Source organism: Netta rufina (assembly GCF_964035555.1).
Source record: "Netta rufina genome assembly, chromosome: 3".
In the NCBI taxonomy this organism is placed as follows: Eukaryota; Metazoa; Chordata; class Aves; order Anseriformes; family Anatidae; genus Netta; species Netta rufina.
In genome coordinates, this window is record NC_140125.1 from 29,045,492 (window position 1) to 29,069,012 (window position 23,521).

Sequence of the window (23,521 nt, forward strand, 5' to 3'; positions counted from 1 at the left end):
TCAGGAATCTAAGGGTTATAATCCCAGTGGCCTAGATTCTTTAAGTCAAAAATATTTCTAGGTGCCAGAATATGCCCAAGAAAGATTTAGTTATCTGGGAAATATGACGTGTTTACTAGTAAAGAAGAAGAAAATAGTTCTGAAGAATGTTCTAACAATTACATCCTTATTATAAAAGTGCATGTTTGAGGATCTATATAAGAACTCCTATAGTCACAGGAGAAGGTGGCAGTAGCTCAGGAATTTGAGTTCACTAGTTCACACTCTTGTTGGCATAAATCCTCAGCTTGTCCATTGCAAAATTCACTAACAAGCTGGAATGCAAGAAGAATGTGAAAATCTTTCATTTCCAGCCAGAACCTTTCAAGACACAGGAAAATATGCTTTTGTTCTTTCAGCTTTTAGAGCAATGAGATCTGAAATATGGATTCTGCTGCCTTTTGCTGGTACCATTCCTTTTCTGCACCGAAACATGTAACTTGACCTTGAGCGTCGGGGCAGGGGGAGTGATGTCAGTGAGTCTCCTGTTCTTATCTCAAAGCAGAGTCATGATCCTCTGACATTTCAGAAAATGACAGTGTCTGCTTTTCTAATCTCATGGTTTGTATGAGTTTTCAGTGTTTTTACAGCTTGATATGGAACTAAAATCTGCTGGAAGGTTCTGATATTAAAAGCTTATCACTTCTCTATCTTCACATATGGTTTTCTAGCACAAAAACTTGATGCAGTTAATGACATCACACCCAGTGTTGTGTTTCCCATTTTTTTCCCCAAAATCATGAACATCTGCATTTGTAGAATGGAAATTACAATAATGGAGAAGACATTTTCAGCTCATCAGTGTTCATTTATGATCTGTTAATGAGAGATGTTTGGAACTGCATATTCCATCAAATTATCAGACTCCATCATTATCGGATGGTCTTTGGTAATTGTAGTGTATTGGCAGTTTGACAGAATCTGTAAAATTCTGCAGTTTGCTCTTGTGCCTGAAGGAAGTAAGTTGTCAAAATATTCTATTTTTGTTCTTACATATCTTCTTGTGGTCATACTGCTCCACATTAGAACACAAGGCATTTCCAAGCCAGAAATGTTTATGCTTTAAAGCAAGGATGCTGAAAGAACAAAGAAAGTTTGAAAGTCTTCAAAGAAAGGGAAAAGGATCTAAATTTAGTCAACAATCACCATTTTATGAAGGAGAGTACTATTAATTGTCTATGTCAGGAACAAGAAGACCAGGCTGCAGCTATTCTTTGGGTCAGTCCTGAAGCAGGTTCTAGTTTTGAGCCTACACTTCTCTAAAGCAGCACAGGTGGAGGCCCATTCAACTGCAGTACATGCAACAAATAAAAGGGCCACCTTTACTGAAAGTGACCCCTAAGGATCCTGCTCAGGACCCTCAGTGCTCCAAGGAACTATAAGTGCCCCAGACAGCCCATCCAGAGCTACTGTGGCACCCACTGGCCCAGGAGCTGCATTTAAGCACAGATACTTCCCATGGCCCCTGCTTGAGCTACACTAGGTATGCCTGTAACCAGCCCTGAACCTTACCAGTGCTGCTCTGACTTCCTGGTTGAAGCCAGGACTTTCCTGTTCACTTCCAACCCTGACGGTGAGGACTTTGCCCCTGCTTGCATTGTTGACACCCACAGATCTTGCTTACCTTCTGTTGCAGAGCTGCATGCCTTTGCTATTCTCTGACAAGGGTGCTGAAAAATGCTTAACATATGGATGAATGATAAGCAGGGAACAGGGTCTGATTAATAACCTCAATTTACTATATATGGACAGCCACATACCATCTTATTTTTAGTGCCAGTGTATTCTGATGGATTTTGCAATCAACATAATTGCCTCCACTAAAGTGAACTGTGTATTAGATGCTATATGCTTTACAAGTTACTGATTAGCATGAGAAAATTTTCCAGCCATTTAAGAACAGTATTAATATGCAACAATTCATAATGAAAGATGGCCAGTGACGTATATAAATGGGCATCTGAACCACAAAACAGTACTAAAACACTTTGGAAAACTCTGCTCAGGTGTTCACAAAACCTGGAAAATTTCAGAGTTTAAAATTAGAATCAGAAGCATTCTACAAATAGCTGCATGAAGAGGGTGTCTGGGCTTTCTCTCTTGCAAGTTTTTAAACTGATATATCCAAAATAATCCATTGTAATGGTTAACTACCTTTGTTTCTTGCTCTTGACTGCTTGATTGTACTTGAAAGCTCACTGAGAACTTTTTTTCTTTTTTTATTTCTTTCTGATAAATACAGGTTTTATTCTAGAATCAAGGAACTGGACTGATAATGCACTGTGTTACATACGCTTACTGAAAGGAGAAAAAAAAAAAAAAAAAGAAGCTTCCAACCAATAGTTAAAGTTGGGAATTTAAACTTGTTTCTAAAAGGGGCCTAAATCTCTGCTCCACAGAGCAGAGAAAAAGCCTCAGCTAAATTCAATGGAAATACAACTGGGCCTCTGAAGACCACAGATAATGCCACCTACACATCCACCACCATATACACAAACTTAAACTCCTTATATAACTGTCCTAGTGCCAATAGTGTTACAGCTTGATTCAGCCCCAGATGGTGGGTGTAACTCTCAGCAAACACTCATGTTCTTCACTTAGACCAGATAAAATTTATAGTTTCTTTGAGTAAAAACTTCTGGTTTCAGAGTCTGTGTGTACCTGCCTAGTCAGCATTTAAAGAGCAAGGAAAAAGGAAATACTGTAAGCTCCAAGGGTTTCAAAGTGCCCTGTGGGCTGACAGAAGTTCTCCATATACGATCATCTGTGTCAGATGGAGAATTACAGGACAATCAGCACAGAGCATGACTACAGAATAGAAACAATAAAACAACTATCTTATTTAAGCATCAGGATTTCCAGGACTATTTATGCCATCTTTAGGTCAGCTCTAAAAAAGTATATATATATTTTTTTTCTTTGTGACAGTGTGACAGCTAGTGAGTTTCACCTAGTCTTTAAAAAAAAAAAAAAAAAAAAAAGAAAAGAAAAAAAAGAGGATAACTTTCTTTTAGGTGTACAAATGGGTCAGCCTCATGTATTAAGAACTACACTTCAGTAAACACTAAGAACATTAAATACAAGTAAGACTGTGATAGTTTATGTGCACTAAACTGCCAAATGGTCAAAAACATAATTTCTGGAATAGTCCTACCATTTAATACCAATAATATCTATCAATAGTCCTACCTTTTAATCTGTGATCACAATAGTTCTGTATCATTTAAGGAATGTGATTTGATTATAAATTTAGAAGGGTAGATCCAAATTAATTACAATTTTGTATATTAACAAAGGGCAAGAAAGAAAACCAATTCCAAATTAACAGAGAGCTCAAGACCTAGAAAAGGCAAATCCATCTTTTACACAGAAAATTCCTCAGATTATGTTGCCTGATAAAATTCTGCAGGTTGACAAAAAAAAAAAAAAAAAAAAAAAAAAGGTTTCAGAATAAAGAACACCCAACCCACCTAAATTATGGGATCAGTTAAGGAATATCCTGCTGTCAAATCTAATTTAAAATAGTATCCATTGAATTATTTCATGCTTCCTTATAATTCTTTCATAATTCTTTCAATTTGCAAATTTGCATTCAAGAATTTAATCAACTGTATTGGCACAATAAATAAATAAATTAATTAATTAATAATCTATCTCCTCACTGGTTCTCATTTAATAGTGGCTCATATGAATTTGATATAAAACTTCTAACAAATCCAAATACATTGACTTTGCATAGAAACCACTTAGGGCATGTGCAATCCAAGACAAAGCAGAGAAAACAAAAGATGGAGAGAGTTCTCTTCTAAACTGCAAAAGCCAGCTACAGGGACAGCATCAGAAGATGGTCATTACTTGACAAAGGTGTCAGCTACTCAGTGCCCGCCCAGCAAAGGGCTGGCAGTAGCAAGGCTACAGAAAAATACATGTTTTGTCATGGCCTGAAAGCTCTAATTTTCATATTAATAATGAAACAGAAAAACAAAAACAAACAAAAACCACAAACGGTGATTTGAAAGTAATTCTGAACGTTATGAGTTATGTTTATAAATCTCAGAACTTATAGTGATAGATTATATCTCTATTTATATGGGGCCTAGATGCAGATTATCAATGCTTTTAAATAAAGCTATTAAAGTAATGTGCATACTTTCGTGTGCATACAAACGTCTTGGCCAAACACATTTTACATGTTACACATACGGAAATTTACACATACACGGAAAGAAAAATTAGGGTAAGTAAAAAACTCTGAAGTTGTGATCTGGTTGGAGAGCATTTTCAGGAAATGCCTCCTGCTTACAGAGCCCTCTCTGTGGTAGTTTGTCAATGTCAGAATTAGCAAGGTTCAGAAAAAACATTCAGGACATGTTTGTTGAAGTGAGACTTTCTTTTCATCATTTATATGACAGAGATAGCTCCTAAAGAGTAAATGATATAGCCCTATAGAGTAATATAATGGAATAAATCCAGAGTGGAAAAAACAAAACAAAACAAAAAAACCCTTGTAGATCACCTAGTACATCTTTCTGTTAACACAGGTCTCTTTCCCAAAGTACTTTTCATTGTGTTCTGCGCAGATTAAATTTTGTGCATAGCAAGCACTGGACCCAGCCACATTTATTGAGGGACAATTCTGTTTGACAGATTGTAGCCCTCACTTAGACCTGTCACCAAGAGCTTAGCCAACACGTTCTGTATATGTAGTTTCTCAAAGAAAATCCACTTAAAGAGCCACAAGCCAGTCTTATAAAAAAAAATAATAAATTAGTTGAGTCTGGTGGAAAGTGTCTGTTTCTTACTACAACTGGAAATAGAGTAAATTTTGAGATTCTTTGAGGTGGGTCGTTAAAAGAGGGATCTATTTAGAACCTAAGAGAATTACTTGTGTGAGTCATTGCTGACATACTCGTGCTGACACTAACTGTTGAAAAAATAAATATTTGGCATCAAGAATCAAGATTATAGAATTACAGAGCTATCCACAAACTATTTACACTGTATTGGTAAATTTCTCGTCATTCTCAAGGCATACATTTTAATAAATACATTTTTATTCATATCTGACAATTTATATAGAACAAAATGCTACTCTGCTACCAGTTTTGCCCCAAGCTACTGACTCATATTTATGGATTAATATCCAGAGATGCTGAGCACATGCAGTTTTCCAGCAGAGCTCAGGCAAGCAATGGGGCTTAATATTTCTCAAATCCAGACTGCTTACTGCTAAGCTGTTGCCAAGGGAGTCCTGCCTGAGCATTTGGGGAAAGAAAGGATATAATGACTCCTCTGTATCCTCCTCTATATAGAAGTCCTCCTTCTTGCCAGTTATTCCAAGCAAAAGAGTTCAGAAAATTGTGCAAGAAAGAAAATTCCTAACATAACCAATATTTCAGAGAGGAATTTGAAAGTAGGTATGTAAAAGAAGTAGGCAACAAACACTAGAGAGAAAATTATGAAAAAAAAAATCGATATATGAAAAAAATTGATTATTTCAATTACTTTACAGGCACTATGTACTATGTACTTTTTAGTATGACTGCAAGCTTTGCAGAGAAGTAAATGAGCCAGGTGCTATGGCTCATGTTCGGAAGGGAGCAACAGAGGCTGAACATAGAGAGGCCTATGTCAGTTTAATTTATATAATAAGAAAGTATCTCTAAGAAGCAAGCTATGTATGGACTTAATTGTTAGTTGAATTATCAAGAAAAAACAGATGGACTTTTGCTTTCACAAAAAGGCTGGAGAGCAATTGCATTGAGACAACAACTTTCATATACCAAAGGTAGATTATTTCTATATTTTACTGTAAATCAGACTGGATAGGAATGTTTATAGAACTGCCATAGAAGTTTAGAGGCAGCGCTTGTTCTTATTCAGAAAAGAAGCATATACTCAAAGGGAGTAATTAATAAAGGCATTATCTCTTGCAAGTGTTCTAACTTCCTAGAACACTACATTCACAGCATGTCTTTAACTAGAGGGCTAAAAAAAAATTATTAATTTACTAAACATAATTTAAAATTTGTCATTCTTCAGAACAGCAGAATTTAAGAATTTACTTTGTATATATAGAAAAATATATTACTTATTGTCATTTATTGAACACAAAGAGGTGCTTTTAAACTCACATTGCAGTATCAGTTATTTACTGTGTTCTCCATAACCTACTGAAATTCTGCAAAACTCACCCATTTCTAACTTCTCTGGGAGAAAGGCACACACAAAAATCACAAGGCTGAAACAGCACGTTCTTGCAACTATATAGTTGCAACTATATAACTATATAATTGACTGTTGTGTTGTAGTGGTCCAAAACTCTTTTACATTTTAAATGGTCATGCTTAGGCTTAAGCTTGAGATTTTCAAACTCAAAAACAATTTGCATTTTGTTGTGAATGAAGTTTTCCCCTAACCCCTCATATTTCTTAGTTATCTCATTCAAACAAGAGAACAGTAAGAATGCAAACTCATCAAATTTGCAGCAGTTGTGTTTCACTACACATCCAAGAGATTCGGACTAATCCCATGAGAGCTGAGGCCATATGTATATGGGATAATAATTTCATATGTGATATTATATTTACCCATTCTTAGATTAAATGGATTTAAAAAGTGCCCATCTTTAATTATATCTTAATAAAATTAACTGTTTTTAATCTGCTAGAGCAAAAATATGTTAGTAAAAAAATTATATCTACACGAAAAGAAAAATGTTTATAGGTAGATAGCATGCACAGCTTCATTCATTTCCAGAGCCTGTTTTTTGAACTGAAATCGAATTCTATATGTTACAAAACCAAATTTTAATTCAGGAACATGGCTTAACAGGAAATGCAAAGTGACTTGAACTACACCAGACTTAAAAAGTCAACAAAAAATAATAATAAAAAAGAGAAACGTGCATATTTTTATTAATAAAATCTCACTGAATCCAATGGGGTTCTGCACAGAACAAAGTGTCTTGTATGAGTGGACTTCAAGGTATAAGGCATTAAAATGGTTCTTCAATAGACAGAATCAAAGAACCCAACTTTTTAAAAAATATTTGTAATTTGAGACATCTATCCTGATATATTTTATGGCATGATTTTCAAGGGAAGGAAAAGGAGATTTTCCACAGTTTGTGAATATTAACATTTCTTAGTAGCCTCAGAATGACTATCTGATCACTGTTTACATAGCTAAAATCATAGCCAAATACTATACAATTTCATGTTGATGTACAGTAAGTTAGTCAAAGCTCTATTTTTGTCACCAAGACATAGTGCTGCACTATGGCTTAGTTATGAGAAGTAGCCTGAAGTTTCTTGAAATTATGGAAGATTTTTTGTTTGTTTGTTTTGTTTTGTGTTTTTTGTTTTCTTTACATTTTTCTAAGAATTTTTTTTTTTAATGAAAATATGTAATATTAAAGTCTAATATGGGTCAACAAATGATATTTTAGAGAAGATACTAACTTATTTTACAAAGATATATGGATATTTCCTTTTGAGTTAGCTCTGGTAATTGCAGTACCTCAAGATCATTTAATTTCTAGTTTGATTATTTTTCTGGCTGTATTCTGCATTCTGGACAGTAGCACAGCCATGCTTGAGTAATGATAAATGGTTGAGTGCAATTTTTAAATTAAAATAAAATTTTAGTGCGTTTTCAAAGACTTGTAAAGTTAGGTCAATGGCAAAGAAAGTGGTTTGCTTTGTTATTAGCTTTGATAAAGAAATATTACAGAGAAAGCCTATTTCTTGCTTGCTTGCTTGTGACACTCCTAATGCCTGCCAGTCATTTGTTTTAGGAGGTAGAGATTCAAGCTTGTTCTGAATATGTCCATTTAAACAGAAGCACAGCATAGTACAATAACACATGACAAGCACTAAAGGCAATTATGTACCTGTAATAGCATAAATTCTATTTATTATACTTTCTAATAAGTAACAATTACTGAGAAAATCTGCAGAACCTTTTTGGAGTGTGTTTGGGATGGAATTTAATATCATCAAATTCAATCCTACTTTAGATTTACTTAGGATTTTTGAGTATTATATATTTGAGTTTTCTTTACTGTTGTGATGACCATTTGTTTACAACAGATACGTGATCCTTTTTGCAAGAAGCTTATTTAGTTCCCTTGTCTTCCTTCTGTTTGTATGCAGAGAAAGCTATCAGAAAAAAAAAAAAAAAATCCTCAGGCCACAAGGCAAAGGCTAACTTCTGGGACTGGGAAGAGGCTAACCCAATAAAAATACTATTGAAAAGTTATCATAAAAAATTACTTTCCTGTGAATGCTCTAGCCTAAGCCAATTCTGGCAACTCACAGCTGCCTTAAGTAGATCTAGTGTAGGCTGTAGGTAGGTTACTTATTGGCTCTTGATTCCAAAGGAGAAATGACATGGCAGGGTTGAGATTTTCCCTTCCTTCACCCAACTGCAACAGAAGAACTTAAATTCACCAACTGGAACATATTTTACAGGTCTTATATTAGATCTCAAAAGCTCTCAAGCAAGTACTGCTCAACAAAGGGAAGAATCTGATAGCAAATTAAATTTTGTTTCTGGTATGAAAAAACTGCATAGATTATTTAAGAATTCTGTTCACTGACTGACATTATGTATATAATATAATATACTGACATATGTATATAATTCATTGCCCAAGCCAGTGACTAGCTGTTACTAGAAAACTATAGTTTCTCTTAATTTAGATTAAAGGATATGAATAGAAACTTTCTCAGCCTGATCTCAAGTTCAGACCTGTTAAGTGCATGCTTATTTATTAAAATTCTCCCAGTAATGTCATACACACTAGAGCTGAACAACTCAATGTCTCTTAAAACCACAGCAAATTATTTTCTGATCTTTAACGTATTAGAAGACTATACTGAAGTGTCCCTTTGAGGAAAGCAAATAACACTTTCAAGGAAAGAAAAAAAAATGCAATAAGTGGTAAATCAAACATGTCTCATTCAGAGATTATTTCCCTTGGATGGAGTGCCTAATCACTCAGATGCAGTTTGAGTGAATCTTTTCTCCTTTGTAGCTTTTGATAACTACTTGCTGGACATCTTCGCTTATCATCATGTTATAAGAACAATGAACATTTTTCTCATTCTACAGAATGAGGCACTCTGCAAACTTTACATTGAAGGCACTCATCTCTGCTGAGAGTCTCAGCATGAAATTGTGTTTTTGTTTTTAGCAACGTATTTGAAATCAAACTAAGTCAGCTCCAAAAAAGCAAGACATGTCCATTGGAACCATCCACCCTTACACTGATCCCTGCAGTCTTCAGCTTCCAAGAGCTGAGATTGAATCCTTATTACAAGTGAATATCAACCTAAATTTCCAAAAGGCAGCAGACACTCCAGATTTTATTTTTTGTAAAGATAAGCTATCATGCACATGCCCTAAATAAGTGACCTGGTCTTCAGATGATCTGAGTACTTACAGTCTGCACTAGAATGGAGACAGCTCACAGATAATTCATTTTCTTGAAAAATTAGGTCACTGTCTGCTGTTCAGAAGCATCTAATTTTAGTTACCATTTTTGAAAAGCTTAGCCTAAGGCTTTTTGCAATACTTTAATACCTATTATATTTAGAATTTCCAAAGTATACATAATTAATTATAATGTATAAATTGTGAATAGAAATCCACAAAACAGGGAAATAAATAAGGTATTTTCCAATACAGTTCATATTAGAACCATATTAGTTTTCATAACAATTTTTATTTTATTTCTTTTTCCTGTTTGTCAGAAATAAGAGATCTAAACTAGTTACATCTTTGGGTCTGAATCTGAGAATAATTATTGCACAGCTATCAATAAAATGTCCTCTGCTTCCCTGAGATTTTGTCACTGTAAATGATTACACTTTCTGAAGGAAACATCAAATATAAATGGCAAGTTAAGGTTTGGTGCCCTTTGAGGCTTTTTTTTTTTTTTTTTTTTTTCCTCAGAATAATACCAAATCTGACTCCCACTTTAATAAACTTTGAAAAAGGTAACAACACACTTGTTTCAATATCAGCAATTTTTGCATAGGAATTACATGACATTAATTATGTTTTTAATAGTGGGATGATTAAACAAGACAGATTACAATGATGTGTTCATTCATATAATACATAATCCCGAGAGAAATAGGAAAGATTTCCACACTGACCATAGTCTGTGTTTTCCGGCTCCCAACAATTTGATGGCCAAAAATAGGGTGTCTATAGACAAAAAAAAAAAAAAAAGTAGGGAACTCAAGTTAGACAATGCAAGCATTATACAGTTCTTGGGTTGATACTGTTTTTCAAAATCAATTTACATTTTTGGTAGATCTATTATATTGTTAACTTGAAATAGGCATCAAAACAGAAAATTATACACTCCTTTATTGCACTAGTGTCAGAATGGCATTGAAGAAGAAGAACAAAGCATTCTTCTTATTTTTAAAAGTAAGGGAACAAAAAAAAAAAGGTTAGGTACTGAGGTTCTTTTTCATCTTCCCTAGCAACACACCTCTCACATGACCTGAAGAATCAGTTTTAGAAGGTGAAAAAATGGAACATATTTTGGGATACATTTAGTTCTTGATTTTGAAGAGTTTTCATCAGGGTATATTACTATTCAATACACTTTTCTATGAGTTATTTGTTTAAAAATGCCAATAAACACATCCTATTTTCACAAAGTTATCAAAGTTGTTTTCATTTGTGGAAACCTATATTTTTCCTAATTATTTATCAAGTGTCATTTTAAATATGGTATCTGAATTGAAAGCCAAGAAAAACATCAACAAGTATTTCAATGCTACGTTTATTAAAAGAGTGTGAAATGCATTGTTAAAATATTTCCCATGTACCAAATAAAGAATATAAGACAGTCTAGCCATTTTTCACACCAATAACTTCCTTTTTAACATACTAACTTTCTTGCAAAAATCTAAGGGTTATTTTATGCATAGTGCATTCATATAAATACAAACACACACAAAAATTATATACTATTTGAGAAGTTCAATTAATCTAATTAAACATGTGGACCGGTCTGTGCAGTATTTCAAACCACAGATACCTCTTCAGGTAAACCTGCTTTACTCTCTCTTTCCTATTGTTTTTTCTCAAAACATCTTCCAGGTGCACAAATGGAAACTTCTCTTGCTGCTCACTTCCCTTAGAATTGTTTTAATGTTGATATAGAAGTCAAGAGGACTGAATGGTGACACATTCACACCTACTGTTAGGTTAAACATGTATTGTGAAAAATCTATCTCTATTGTAACAATGACCCATCAACACAAACAGCTGCAATTTAGGACTTGCTACGTACTAAGTAACAATGAGCTAAGAGGTTAAAGATATATATTAGAAATAGAAATAGAAATAGAGAAATGGAAAGGGAAGGGGAAGGAAAATAAAATAGTAAAATAAAATTACAAGCAAACTTCAAAGGCTGAGATAAGTTTCTTGTCAGTTGTTTCTTGCTTTGTAATGGAAGGCTAATAAGTCATTCTTCCTACCAACTGTTCTTTCACCATGCCACCAAAATCAGTGACCCGTATAAGCACAGATGTAAACAGAAAGCAAACTCCTAAGCAATAAATAGTAGTACTCAACAAATCCCAAAGAAGCAAGAAACTAAATAAAATAAAATAAAATAAAATAAAGTAAAATAAAATAAAAGTAACCATGCCAGTCATATAAAGCACAAAGTTACTATCATTTAAGTTTTCAGAGCTGGGGGGGAAGAGCTGTCCTTCCTTAGGGGCTTAAAGTGCATCTTTAAAGAGGCCCAAGAAGGAAAACATAACCATATCACTGTCCTGCTAACAGTAATCTTAACCTCTGTTTACACAGGTTCAAGGTGAGCTTATTGAAGAAGAATCCAATGAGGGAGGATACCAAATATACTATATGCACTCAAGCAGGTCCTAAACTGAAACTGGCTGGGGCTCAGATGTTGCTTGTGGGGGAGTAGCAGCTATGGTAGAGGATGTCTGGAGAAAGGTACAGGGGGAGAGCCTTTTCAGAAGTAGAAAGGCAGAGTTCTTATGGTTGTGGGAATACTTGCAAAATTCCTCATAAACACTTCAAATTTCTCTTGAGAAATAAGATATACTCCTACCCTGATGAAATTTGAAAAATTAATTCTGTCTTGTGATTTTGAGCCAATGCCAAAAGAAGATCTCTTGGCAGAGAAGGTCTTCTCAGGCAGATAAAGTCTCTTGGGAAGAAAGTAAACTAAGGGATGAAGAGATGGAAGGGAGATCAAAGTTATTGAAAAAGCCGTATTAAATGTTAAATTACCTTTAGAGAAAAAGCATAATGACAGACTGGTAAAACCTCACTGGCAATTTCCAATCAACTAAGCTCAGAAAGAGATCAGGCAAAAAGCACAAATGAATAAGTATGCTACTAAGTCTAAGCATCCCCGCACCACCATCCCTCTGGAGATAAAAGCAGGGGAGTAAAAACAGAACATGAGTTTTAATTAGCAAAGTACATAAGCGGTAATAAAAGGTTTCATAACATGTTATAAGATAAACCAAAAGAGAAAATCCATCAGAAAGAAAACCTTATAACATGGGAAAGGGTTTCAAGTAACATTATAGATAAGTACAGATTATTATTAAATGTCTTCCTTATTTGAGTCTCTGAAAGGAGAGAGACTGTGAAAGATAAGGGTCTTTCTGTCATGGAATAGCAGGCAGGCATGAGCTCTCCTTACTGAGGCTCTGACCTGGGCAGGCACAAGCTGCCTCCCAGCTGCAAGCTATGGCCCTACCTGCATGGTGCTCGGATGCATTTAATGGGGCCTGCTGAGAAGTGTAACTCAACAGCTCAGACACTGCAATGTGGCTGGGGCTGGCATCCAGCCAGCCAGCTCCCAGTGGGAACAAGTTCAAGTCTGCTTGCAATCAGCTCCGTGAACATGCCCAAAATTAATTTTGACATGAAGATAAGACTACAGAGCAAAGTACAGGAGAGAAAAAAAAAAAAAAAAAAAGAGAGAGAGAGAGAGAAATATTTATATGAGGTCAGAACATTTAAGTTAGAGGCCTGATGAAATACACCACAGAATGCTTAAGGAAAGCTGTGCATTTTCATGCGGGTAAACTGTGGGTTCATTTGTAGAAAACAAAAACCAAGCCAAATAAACAAAACAACTCCTGATTCTGCAGCGCTGAGATGCATGTATGTGTGTGTTATAAGGGGAAATTTGTTCTAATACTTCTTTCCCTTCTATCTCTAATTCTCTAATAGCTATGGAGAACCAGTAAGAGTTATCAAAAATACTGAATTATCTGCATGATATTTGAAAGGGGTGCAAGTTATCTGAAGGGTAAGTTATGCCTGGGAAAAAAAAAAATCATTTAAATTACCTCTGAAACACGAGCAGTTATTCTGAAAAGAAAAGAAAAGAAAAGAAAAGAAAAGAAAAGAAAAGAAAAGAAAAGAAAAGAAAAGAAAAGAAAAGAAAAGAAAAGAAAAGAAAAGAAAAGAAAAGAACACACAGAAGGCAGATGAGTCTCACAAAACTAGAAAAAAGGAAAGATCTACCTCTTGCAGAATGGGGACAAATGCTGAAATTTTCTGGATTCTTTCTGGATTCTTTCTAGATCTAATTCCTAGATCGAACAATTGTCATACAATATGCATTTGTGAATCCCCAAAAGCTAAATGTAGAACGTACCTTTATTTCTTAAGAACATATTAGGTCTCTGATGGTGTAAAGCCCTTATTACATGAGAAATAAACCGTAGATGAAATGTACTTTAACCAAAGCAAAGTACCATATTGCTTTCTTATTTCTGACTTATTTCATGATCTAGAAACCCTGTGTAGGTAATGATTGTCCCTAGGAGAGTTTCAGGCATGGTATAAAATGTTGTAACTCAACACAAACATTTTACAAGACAAGATTAGAAAATATGAAGTTTTGTGAAATGTAGAAAACCTGAATGAATTTTACTTTTCCTCAGAAGAATGTGAAGCAGTTCATCAAGAACAAGTATTAAAGAGGGAACATCTGTCATTTTCCCATGACATTCCACTTATAGCCGGAAGGAAGGTGGGTGGTAGAAAGGTTTGAGGAAAGTCAAGTACTGTTTATCAGCCGAGGCAGAAATAACGTTGCCAGATTTTATCAGTATGCACTGATAAGGCACTTTGTCTAACTGCATCTGCAATTTGAATAAGCAGCCAGTACAAGTCAGCAGCTAGAGAAATAAGGCTTACCTAGCATGGCATGTGCTATCGTGGAACCACTTAAGTACTTGGAACAGAACAGGCTGTCACAAAGTTCATTATGACCATTGACAGCACTGGTTTTGAACTCACAAATGCACACTGTTTCTCTTGAATTATAGACGTATCGTTAACCGATGCTAACCACAGAAATCCATAAACCTTCTTTTAATAAAGTCACATGAATCAAAATCCCGCAAAATAGCCCCTACTCCACACTAAACAAATTGTGAGCAGTGGCTGCTGTGTATGGTGAGAGATCCTGTGGTAAAAAAAATAGATCTGTTTTGGCTCTACCATTAAATTAATCAATAATAATATCTGAGCTTATGAAATAGCCACATGTAAAAATCAGCCTATCAGCTTTTATAAAACATGATTAACTTCTATGCATTAAACTGCATTACTGAAGAGGGAAATCATTAAGCATCTTTCAGCTACCCTTGGTTGATATTAATAAGAAAAGAATTGTTTCTGAAGCTGCTCCACTCCGTAAAATCTTTTAAAACCCAATTACTGGGATGGGGGAGGAATCACACTTAAACCTTTCTTTGCATATTACTGCAGTTCTCACAGGCACCAGGGCGTCTTTACAAACTGCAGAAATCAAGCATTTCCTAAAAATAAGTTATACACGACCTTAAATGCCTTGTATGATGGATGGCAGAATTCACAGACATTCAGCTTTACATTCACTGCAGTTGATGCAAAAATCTTCTGGTAAAGGAGAAGGTTAAGAACACTGGTCTAGTAATATCAAGCCCATACAGAAAGGACACCCGCAAGTAGTGCTCCGCTGTTACCCTGAAATAATTAAAAAAGAAGTTGAGGAAGTTGGAAACAATGAAGATTTGGGCTCTGTGACTGTTTACTTCCATATTGGAAAGGGGATGAGTGTGGAAGGCAGTGAGGTGAAAGTGTGTATGAGCAGAGAATTTAAAAAAGGGCACTGTTAAAACAGTCAGGAAAACACATGGTTTGAAATGTTTTCCCTCATTGGAACCTAAACTGCATCTGCATATACTGTGCGTGAGCTGAAGAGATAATTATTAGTCCTTGTTTCTGCAATTTCCAAATAAAATCAGCCAAATGCTGGGTAAGATAACCTACTTCTTTTTTATGCAAAAACCTATCTTCCAATAAAATCCTTCCCTCAAGACACGGTAGATGATCCAGCTAAGCTGTGGATGATAGCTGGAGAGCTGTGATATTCAAACACCCCCTAAGGGTTCAAAATGAAGACTTCACAGAGACTCAAGACCGATCCAAGGAATGGTTAGTTGACCAGGGAGACTCAAAGTGATGTTGGAAGTAATGTAATTCCCCCTAACACAGAAGGATCCACTAGAATTCTTGCTCTATTAGTTTTCAGCAAAGATTTTAAAAGATCCCTATAGTGATTGCTACATATTTTTTTTCCACTTCAGGTATAGGAAAAACAAGACCAGAATGTCATCCTGGTTAAATGCATTCATCCAGAAAGCATTCCCAGTGGAAGAACAGAAGATACCACAGATGAAATCACCTTGCTAAACCCATGAGTTTTGCTGCTAACTTCACCAGACTTATGTTTTCACAACAAGAAATTCTGTTCTCATTTCTGTAATTTTTCTCAGCTACGTGTGCCTTCCAACTTAAAAGTCATAAAACAACAGAACTTAAACTTCACCTTTGAAAATTAGCTTACTTTAAATGGCAAGTTGATCTCACTAAAAAAAAAAAAAAAAATTTAAATAAAATAGAATGTGATTATCCTAGTTTCAAGTATCCTAGGAGTTTTTCTAAAGACAGAAGTTGTTAGAAAACACTATTTTCCACAAAGAATGTTGAGAAGCCTAGGATGAATGTGTAATTTGTAGAAGAAATCACTATTCTTTTCCTGGGAGGCTACTACAGAAGTTTAGCAGATGAAAGGGTAAATCAGGCATTCCTCACCAGGTCAGCCATACTATTACCTATGTGGATATGAATGAAAGGCACTTCTGTGAGTAATGCCTGGCTCCAGGAAGATCTTTCCAAGGTTCATCTTGCTTTTCTTATTTGGGCCCCTCATATGTCTGTGCCTATGGGTAGAGGAGGGTGGGTAGTAGGTGTTCATCTCCTTCTTAAGCCCAGGGCTTAAATTACCAGGCAAAGGCAATGTGGCTGTTTAGGATGGATCAGAAAATATCATTAATCACTAACCCTACGTTTCTGCTTTGCTTTGTTAAGACTAGCAAGAAATCACCTTTCTGAGTAAGGTATGTAATATTTAGATCCACCCCCTTTTGAATTAAATTGTTATTGCAGAAATGGACCTCCTTACACCCAAATAAGTCAAATAATGATCAAGGGTTTATTTATTTATTTGTTTATTTATTTTTAAAGCCACCTTATTTAAAAAAGCAGTTACAACTACAATTTTACATCCCTCCTGATGGCAACAGTAATAACTGAAAAAGCATAATTTTGCCTGTAAAAAGGCATTTGTGAAAAGGAAGCACAATCTCCACTGCTTTTAGCTATTTCTATACAACAGCAGCTTGTTTAAAACAAACTTGAAGCAATTTTACTGTCAGGAGGGAATGCGTCATCCTTTGGAACATGAAAAAATGGAGAACATTATTGTAGCTAGCCTGTTTTTTGTAGGTCAGGTCTTTGTATTGTAGGTAAAGATTTCTCTGCAGGGATGGCCTCTGAACTTTTCAGTTCTGGCAGCTGCACTGTTTTCTCTTTCTATTAAAATATCTAGATATTTGTGAATCTTGTCCATTACTCAGGGGGTCTTGTTTCTGAAGCCTCTGAACAACTATTCTAGAGCAATATTCACACATTTACAGTTAAACCTTTCTTCCCTATTGGGTATGTTATCTTCACCTTCCAACTTAACAGTGTCAGTAACAGATTTTATATTAGTCTTATTTTGGTACAGAATATGGTATTTTAATGATAAATCTGGCTGGTACAGCACCAGTTAACAGTATGACATCACTATAAATTGTTTTCTTATGGCATACATCAACAGCTAAAATTACATTGTTTTAACATTGTTAGCATAGTAATAGCAAGGCAACAGCTATGCAATTCCATGGAGCAGCAAACTGTCAAAGTACTGCAGGTATATAACAAGCAACACTTGATGAAAATATCTTATTTCGTATGCATATGTTAAATAGGTGCTAAATCCTTAACTTACATAAATCAAATGACACCATTTCAAACTCAAACCCTAAGTAAACCTTCATGTCCAAACGTAGGCTACAGACCTCTCTGAGGAAAGCCTGTGACAGGGTGGGTTGCTCAGCTGTTTACTGTGCAGTTAATTCTCATCTATACTTTGCTTCAGAAGAATAATCATGCTAGCAGGGGTGCTGGTTTCCCATGTTTGAGATAGCAGCAGGCCAGTAGCAGTGCAGAAGTCAATGACCAGCACCCCTAAAAGTATGTCCTATTCTCTACAAAAGGAAGTTCTCAGCAGTAAGCCCCTTCACCCGTGTGCCATCCTTTCTCATTTATACTGAACACTAAGGAGGATGAAACACCATGGGAGGGAAAATTTTTCCTTCAGATCCACTCTCCAGGATCAAAGGTGGCTGGGGAAGAAGGTCTGGAGTGACTTCTTTTTGTATTACCCATACACAGATATAACTGTCCTGCTGAAGAGCAGGGTTTTTAGCACTGTATGAAACACAAGATCTACACACAAATATATAGTGATACTGTAGGCATGTATCCAATAAACATTCTTTTTCTTACCAGAGTGTTCTGTAGATATTAGTTATAATCACTAAGTTTTGCTTTGTTTTGTTTTGTTTTGATCTATGATGCTTTCTCTTCCTTTCTGTGGATCTATAGAATAGAGCTCAAGCAAAAATACTGATGGAAGTATTGTACAGCAATTCATCTACAACATTTTAGACTATGTTTGATCTTCAATGTATCTCAGTTTTGTTCTGCTTTTTAAAGATCATAATCTTAGTTTTATTTTATTCTTTAATGACTCTTTATTTAACTATTTTATTTTAAAACAAATCAAAGACTTAAATATATACAAAACAAAAGATTTTGTCTGATCAGATCAGAGCAGGCTTCCCAAACTATGGTATTTATATAATTAATTTCATAGTGAAGACCATCAGATCATTTCAAAGCAGCAAATATCTTGGAGCAGCTGTTGGTGATATCTGCTGTGACCACCACTTAAGAGCAATACAGAGTACAACCACCCCTGTTGAAGGTGGCACATGGCACACAAAACCAATTGATTTCTACTCTAGGATATATAATCAGATAGTGTGCAGTAATATTTGTTTTGAGTCATAAGTGGTGTTGGTCTGTGAATTTCCAGCTTGCTATTCACTATTAGAAAATCAACACTTCAGTTCCCCAAGACCTTAGTTTGAAATCTAACAATAAAATACAACTACAAAGATATGTGAACAATATACATATAGGTAGATGTACATACATATACAATGAATGTTCCTTCCAGCTTGTTCTGAAGGCTCTGCATATGCTTGTGATATGCAATGGAACAGACACATCAATGTAGAAATGTGTTTGCACTTGTTCAAAGAACACACACTACTTTGTTATTAAAAGGAAATCCTCACATAAGAAAGAATGTATGTATTACCCTTTATTTTTAACTTTTTTTTTTTTTTTATTTTAACATATGCTTAATAAGAAAAATACCTCCCCCTTTACAAATTAAGGCTATGTTAGGAATCAGAGTCAATAAGATCATTTGATTTCATTTACTATACTTGCAAAATATTAGATGAATTTATTTCATGAGAGATACTTTCACGATAAGCCTTATCATGCTTACCAAGGACATTTTTCCAGGGATCAAAATCATCTTAACAGAATTTATTGTCTTCATTTACTAAATAAAGCCTTTCACTTTAAGAGGAATTAGCACCATTTACTAGGTTATAGAAGTATGGTTACAATTTGCTATAAACCTTTGTATAAAATGAGCCTCCATTTGTACAAGTCAAGAACATATTGAAAACAGTTACCTGGAATCGATAAAAGGTGCCATCATCCTTTAATGTCAGAACATGGTCTGAGATTGGAAAAAAATAGCCATGTGCTGCCATCAGTGTTCCCAAATGCAGAGCTTCCACTGTTTGAAGAATAAAAGAAAAGAAAGAGAAATTTAAAAACTTAAACAATTTATTTTAAGCAATTGAGTTTTCTTGTTCAGATTCACCCTACCTCCTGCAGAGAGCCATTTGACTCTCATTCTAGAACCTTGCATCATGAAAGCACTGTCTTCTTTTGTGTAATATAATGATACAATTAAAATGTTTACTGTCCTTAATGAACAGCTATTAGATGTCCCATTTGTAGCTGCATTTCCACTACTTACATCAGCATTAGCAGGTGGCTTCTGTGATGTTCACACATTTGTTTTGAAAGTGAAAAGAGATAAAAATTTTATCCTCATGGTATAACCTGCTTTTCCTCTTCAGAACAGTTTCAGATTACATCACATTAAGATAGTTGATTCTAAATGTATAATAAGTTCACTAGCTTTATCAGAACTATAGTTAAGGACAGATTTCCTTAAAAGTTTCTCATTACTGGGAAAATAAAGGATGACAGAATGGTTGAGGTTGGAAGGAACCTCCAGAAGTCATCTGGTCCCAGCCTTGGTCAAGCAGAGCCACTTAGAGCAAGCTGCCCAGGACCATGTACAGTCAGGTTTTGCACACCTCCAAAGAGGTAGACTCCATAACCTCTCAGGCAAGCTGTATTAGTGCTCAATCACCCATACAGTAACAAAGTGCTTAGATGTTTAGATGGAAACTCCTGGGTTCCAGTTTTTGCCCATTGCCTCTTGTCCTGGCAGGCACTGAGCAACACTGGAAAAAGCCTGGCTCCATTTACTTTACACCCTCCCTTCAGGTATTTATACCCATTGATGAGATAAGCCCCGCAGCCTTATCTTCTTCAAGCTGAACAGTCGCATCTCTCTCAGCTTCACCTCACAGGAGAGATGTTTCAGTCCCTTTATGATCTTTGTAGCCGCTCTTTGGACTTTCCCCAATGTGCCTTTTCCTGTCTTGTACTAAGGAGCCAAGAACTGGACACTATAGTTGAATACATTGAATTTAGTGATTTGTAAGGAAACCAAAAGGCCCATTGAGTCCAGCTTCTGGGTCCACACAGACCACCAAAAAATCAGACCAGATGCCTGAGAGAGTTGTCCAAATGTTTCTTGAACTCTGGCAGGCTTGGTACTGTGATCACTGCCCTGGTTAGCCTGTTCCAGTGCCCAACCACCTTCTCAATGAAAGAACCTTTTACTGATATCCAACCCCAGCCTCCTGTGTTGCAGCTTCATGACATTAATTCAATTCACTTTAGTGAACAAAACCAAAATATGTAACAGCCAGGATTATACACACTCTTGCATTTTCAGTCCCTGAAGTCTGTTACTCAATATTGTGATTATTTGGCTTACAACATCAGCAATTTATAGGAAAAGAATGATATTAGTTAGCCGTGCTCTTGCTGCAGTCCTACCAATTCTTCACCATGTTTATTTACCAACATTGGTACAACTTCACTACATATCCATAAAATAGCTGTTCACACCAATTTCTGCTATTACATTAAATATTTCCTAGCCTAACCTACTAATACAGATCTTTAAAACATCACAGTGGTATCTAAAGAAATTTCAGTCACAGCACTGTCATGCAGAAAGAAATGTGAGTCCTCATACCTTTTGAGGATGGCAGAACCAGGGATTCATATATACTTCACCCATTATCACTTTGGAAATGAGGACGAAACACAGATGTGCTTTTTTGTTTGTTTGTTTGTTTGTTTTTGTTTGTGTTTTTTTTTTTTTTTAATATGAATTTCATCAGAATTCCAGAAAATTCCTTCTTTCACACATTTTCTCACCTAGGGATGTTCACTGGTATAAGAAATCCAGGAGGCAGAGTGGGACATTTTCAAGCTACCCTAAGGTCAGCAAGAATGTGAAAGGAGCAAGAAAGGGGGTCTGGACAGTAGTTCATTGGGAGCAGGGTTTGTTCAATATCCAATATTCCCTGTGATATCTGTGTTTGGCAAAGTCTGTGGTCTCTTATTCCCATCCCTCTGTCGGAGCCATTATCTAAGAAAACACAATACCCTCTCTCTGGAAGTGAACTCTCTGACCTGCTATAAAATGCCACAATGCCGTTAACAAGCCTTTTCCAAACTGCAAGTCTACAAGAAAACTCCCTAACTGAAGGAAGTCAGTTGACTCTCTCCCAGCACCTGGGATGTGTGTAAATTCATACCTGAACTTCATCCTAATTAGCCTAAGCCATATATTGTTAGTCATCTACTGCAAGCCACTAAAATCTATAATCCCTCGGATAAGACATTTAAGTCAACACATTCTGTAGTGAGTCACTGAGGTTCTCTTCATTTTGGTTTACTTTGTCTAGTTTTTAATTTTATTAAGCTTTTCTTTGTTCTTCACACTGCAACTTATTGTCAACTTAAAAGCTTTGGTTTTTTGCAAGCATTATGCATTTTTGTGGAATGAGAGCAAAACCAAAAGAAAATATGTGTTGACTTTTTTTTTAGAGAAAAGACTTCTTGGATTAAGTGTGACAGGGCTCACCAGGGAGCTGTGATGCAGATGAGAGCGCATTCTCTTCAGAATTAGAAGAAACTAAATCTAAATCTTTGGCTCCAGATCTGCTTCATGCTTTTCCTGGTTTCTGAATTGTAATATTTTTCAAGAGCACAAGAAGTTCACATTATTCCCCTTTATCCACAAACCTTTAGACAACATCTGGATTGCCATACCCAGGTGGGAATACCACATCCACCCCAAGAAAGACATCAAGAAACTTGACTGAATCCAATGGAGGATCACCGAGATCGCTGGGTATGGCGCACTGCCCTGTGAAGAGAGACTGGGGGAGCTGGGCTTTCTCAGACTGAAAAATAGAACTTTTTTGGGGGTACCTACCAACAGCCTTCCAATAACTAAGAAGAGATTATCCAATCACAGAGCCATGATCTTTATAGAGGTGCATGGAAACTGAAAAAAAAATAATGAAAGAGACAGTGGTGATAAACTCAATCAGGGGTGGTTCTGACTTGACATATGGAGAACATTTTCACCCTGAGAATAGAGAAGCAGCAGAAGAGGCTGTCCAGAGAGGCTGCACAGTCTGCATCCTTAGAGAGTTTCTAGACCCAAGCAGCTAAAGTCCTGAGCAACCTGCTTGTCTTCCTGAGATATTTCTCAACCTGAATCACATTACAGCTCTGTGACTCTAGGTGGGTCAAGCAGAAATGGAATAAAGAGCAGAAAATAGGGTGGAGACAGTTGCAGAAAAAATGTGAAAGCTCCTGATAGAGCAGCCTATAATTTTGGGAAGGTTGGTTACAGTAGTAGTAAGAGTTTATATTTCTCTCACTTACTGCTGAGTACCTTATCCTGTAACCAAGTGCACAGCCACTACTGGTTCTCTACGGAGAAACAGAAATGGCAGAAGACAGAAAGAGCAAGGTGGCCTTCCCCAGGCAATTAAACCAATTAAGGTCACCTATGATCTGAATTATTCCTCACAGCAGCTCATGTCTCTTCTTCTGCTATGTATAGAGACTAAAGGTGTTTTACTCTCACCTCAAGGATCTCATTCAGTGAGGATGAATCTACACAAACGCAGTGTTAAGGTAGTTCTCTGTCCCTCTACAGAGCTTACAGGGATGAATAAACTTGTTATGTTTCTTCTTTTTTCTTTCAGATAATGGACAATTTTCATTTTTTACGACTATCAATCCAGCAACTTATTCTAGCACTGCATAAATAGAAATGAATAAATATACCTTTTCAACAGCATCCTAAGATCCACCGGAGCTCACACTTGAGAATGTGAGCAGCATTTGCTTTATTAAAGGAAAAAAAAAGAAAAAAGGAAAAAAAAAAAAGTACATGATATAAGAATAAAAATGTTAACAGAACCATTAACTTGATAGTAAAAAATCCTTTCAATTGGTACCATCTGACAATGGGGCAACTGCAAAGCCAAAGCATCTTCAATAAAGTTTTGCACAGAGATTGAATAACCTATAAACCAAATATGGCTCAAACAGGTGAAAAATGTCCACAAAAATGTAACTGGTAAATAACGTCTACAAAACTGCAGCCCTGTCTCCCATCAGACTGGCAGAGGACTTGTTGTTCTCTGCATGGGCAGCAGTACAATTTCCATATGGAAAACTCAGATCTTTGCAG

The 23,521-nt window shown here is 35.9% G+C and overlaps 1 protein-coding gene across 8 annotated transcripts in view; it reads right to left on the reverse strand.

The window, feature by feature from the left end:
• Positions 1 to 23,521, reverse strand: part of RGS7 (regulator of G protein signaling 7) — a gene marked incomplete at both ends in the record, with an annotated part of 263,440 nt that overhangs the window by 71,898 nt on the left and 168,021 nt on the right. For 6 of the 8 annotated variants that reach the window (XM_084284277.1, XM_084284271.1, XM_084284273.1 and 3 more), the window contains 2 exons: positions 10,206 to 10,257; positions 19,281 to 19,387. The exons of the other annotated variants lie outside the window; for them this stretch is intronic. In XM_084284277.1, the coding sequence (XP_084140403.1) occupies positions 10,206 to 10,257; positions 19,281 to 19,387 (159 nt within the window). The remainder of the gene's footprint in view (positions 1 to 10,205; positions 10,258 to 19,280; positions 19,388 to 23,521) is intronic. 8 annotated transcript variants of the gene reach the window in all.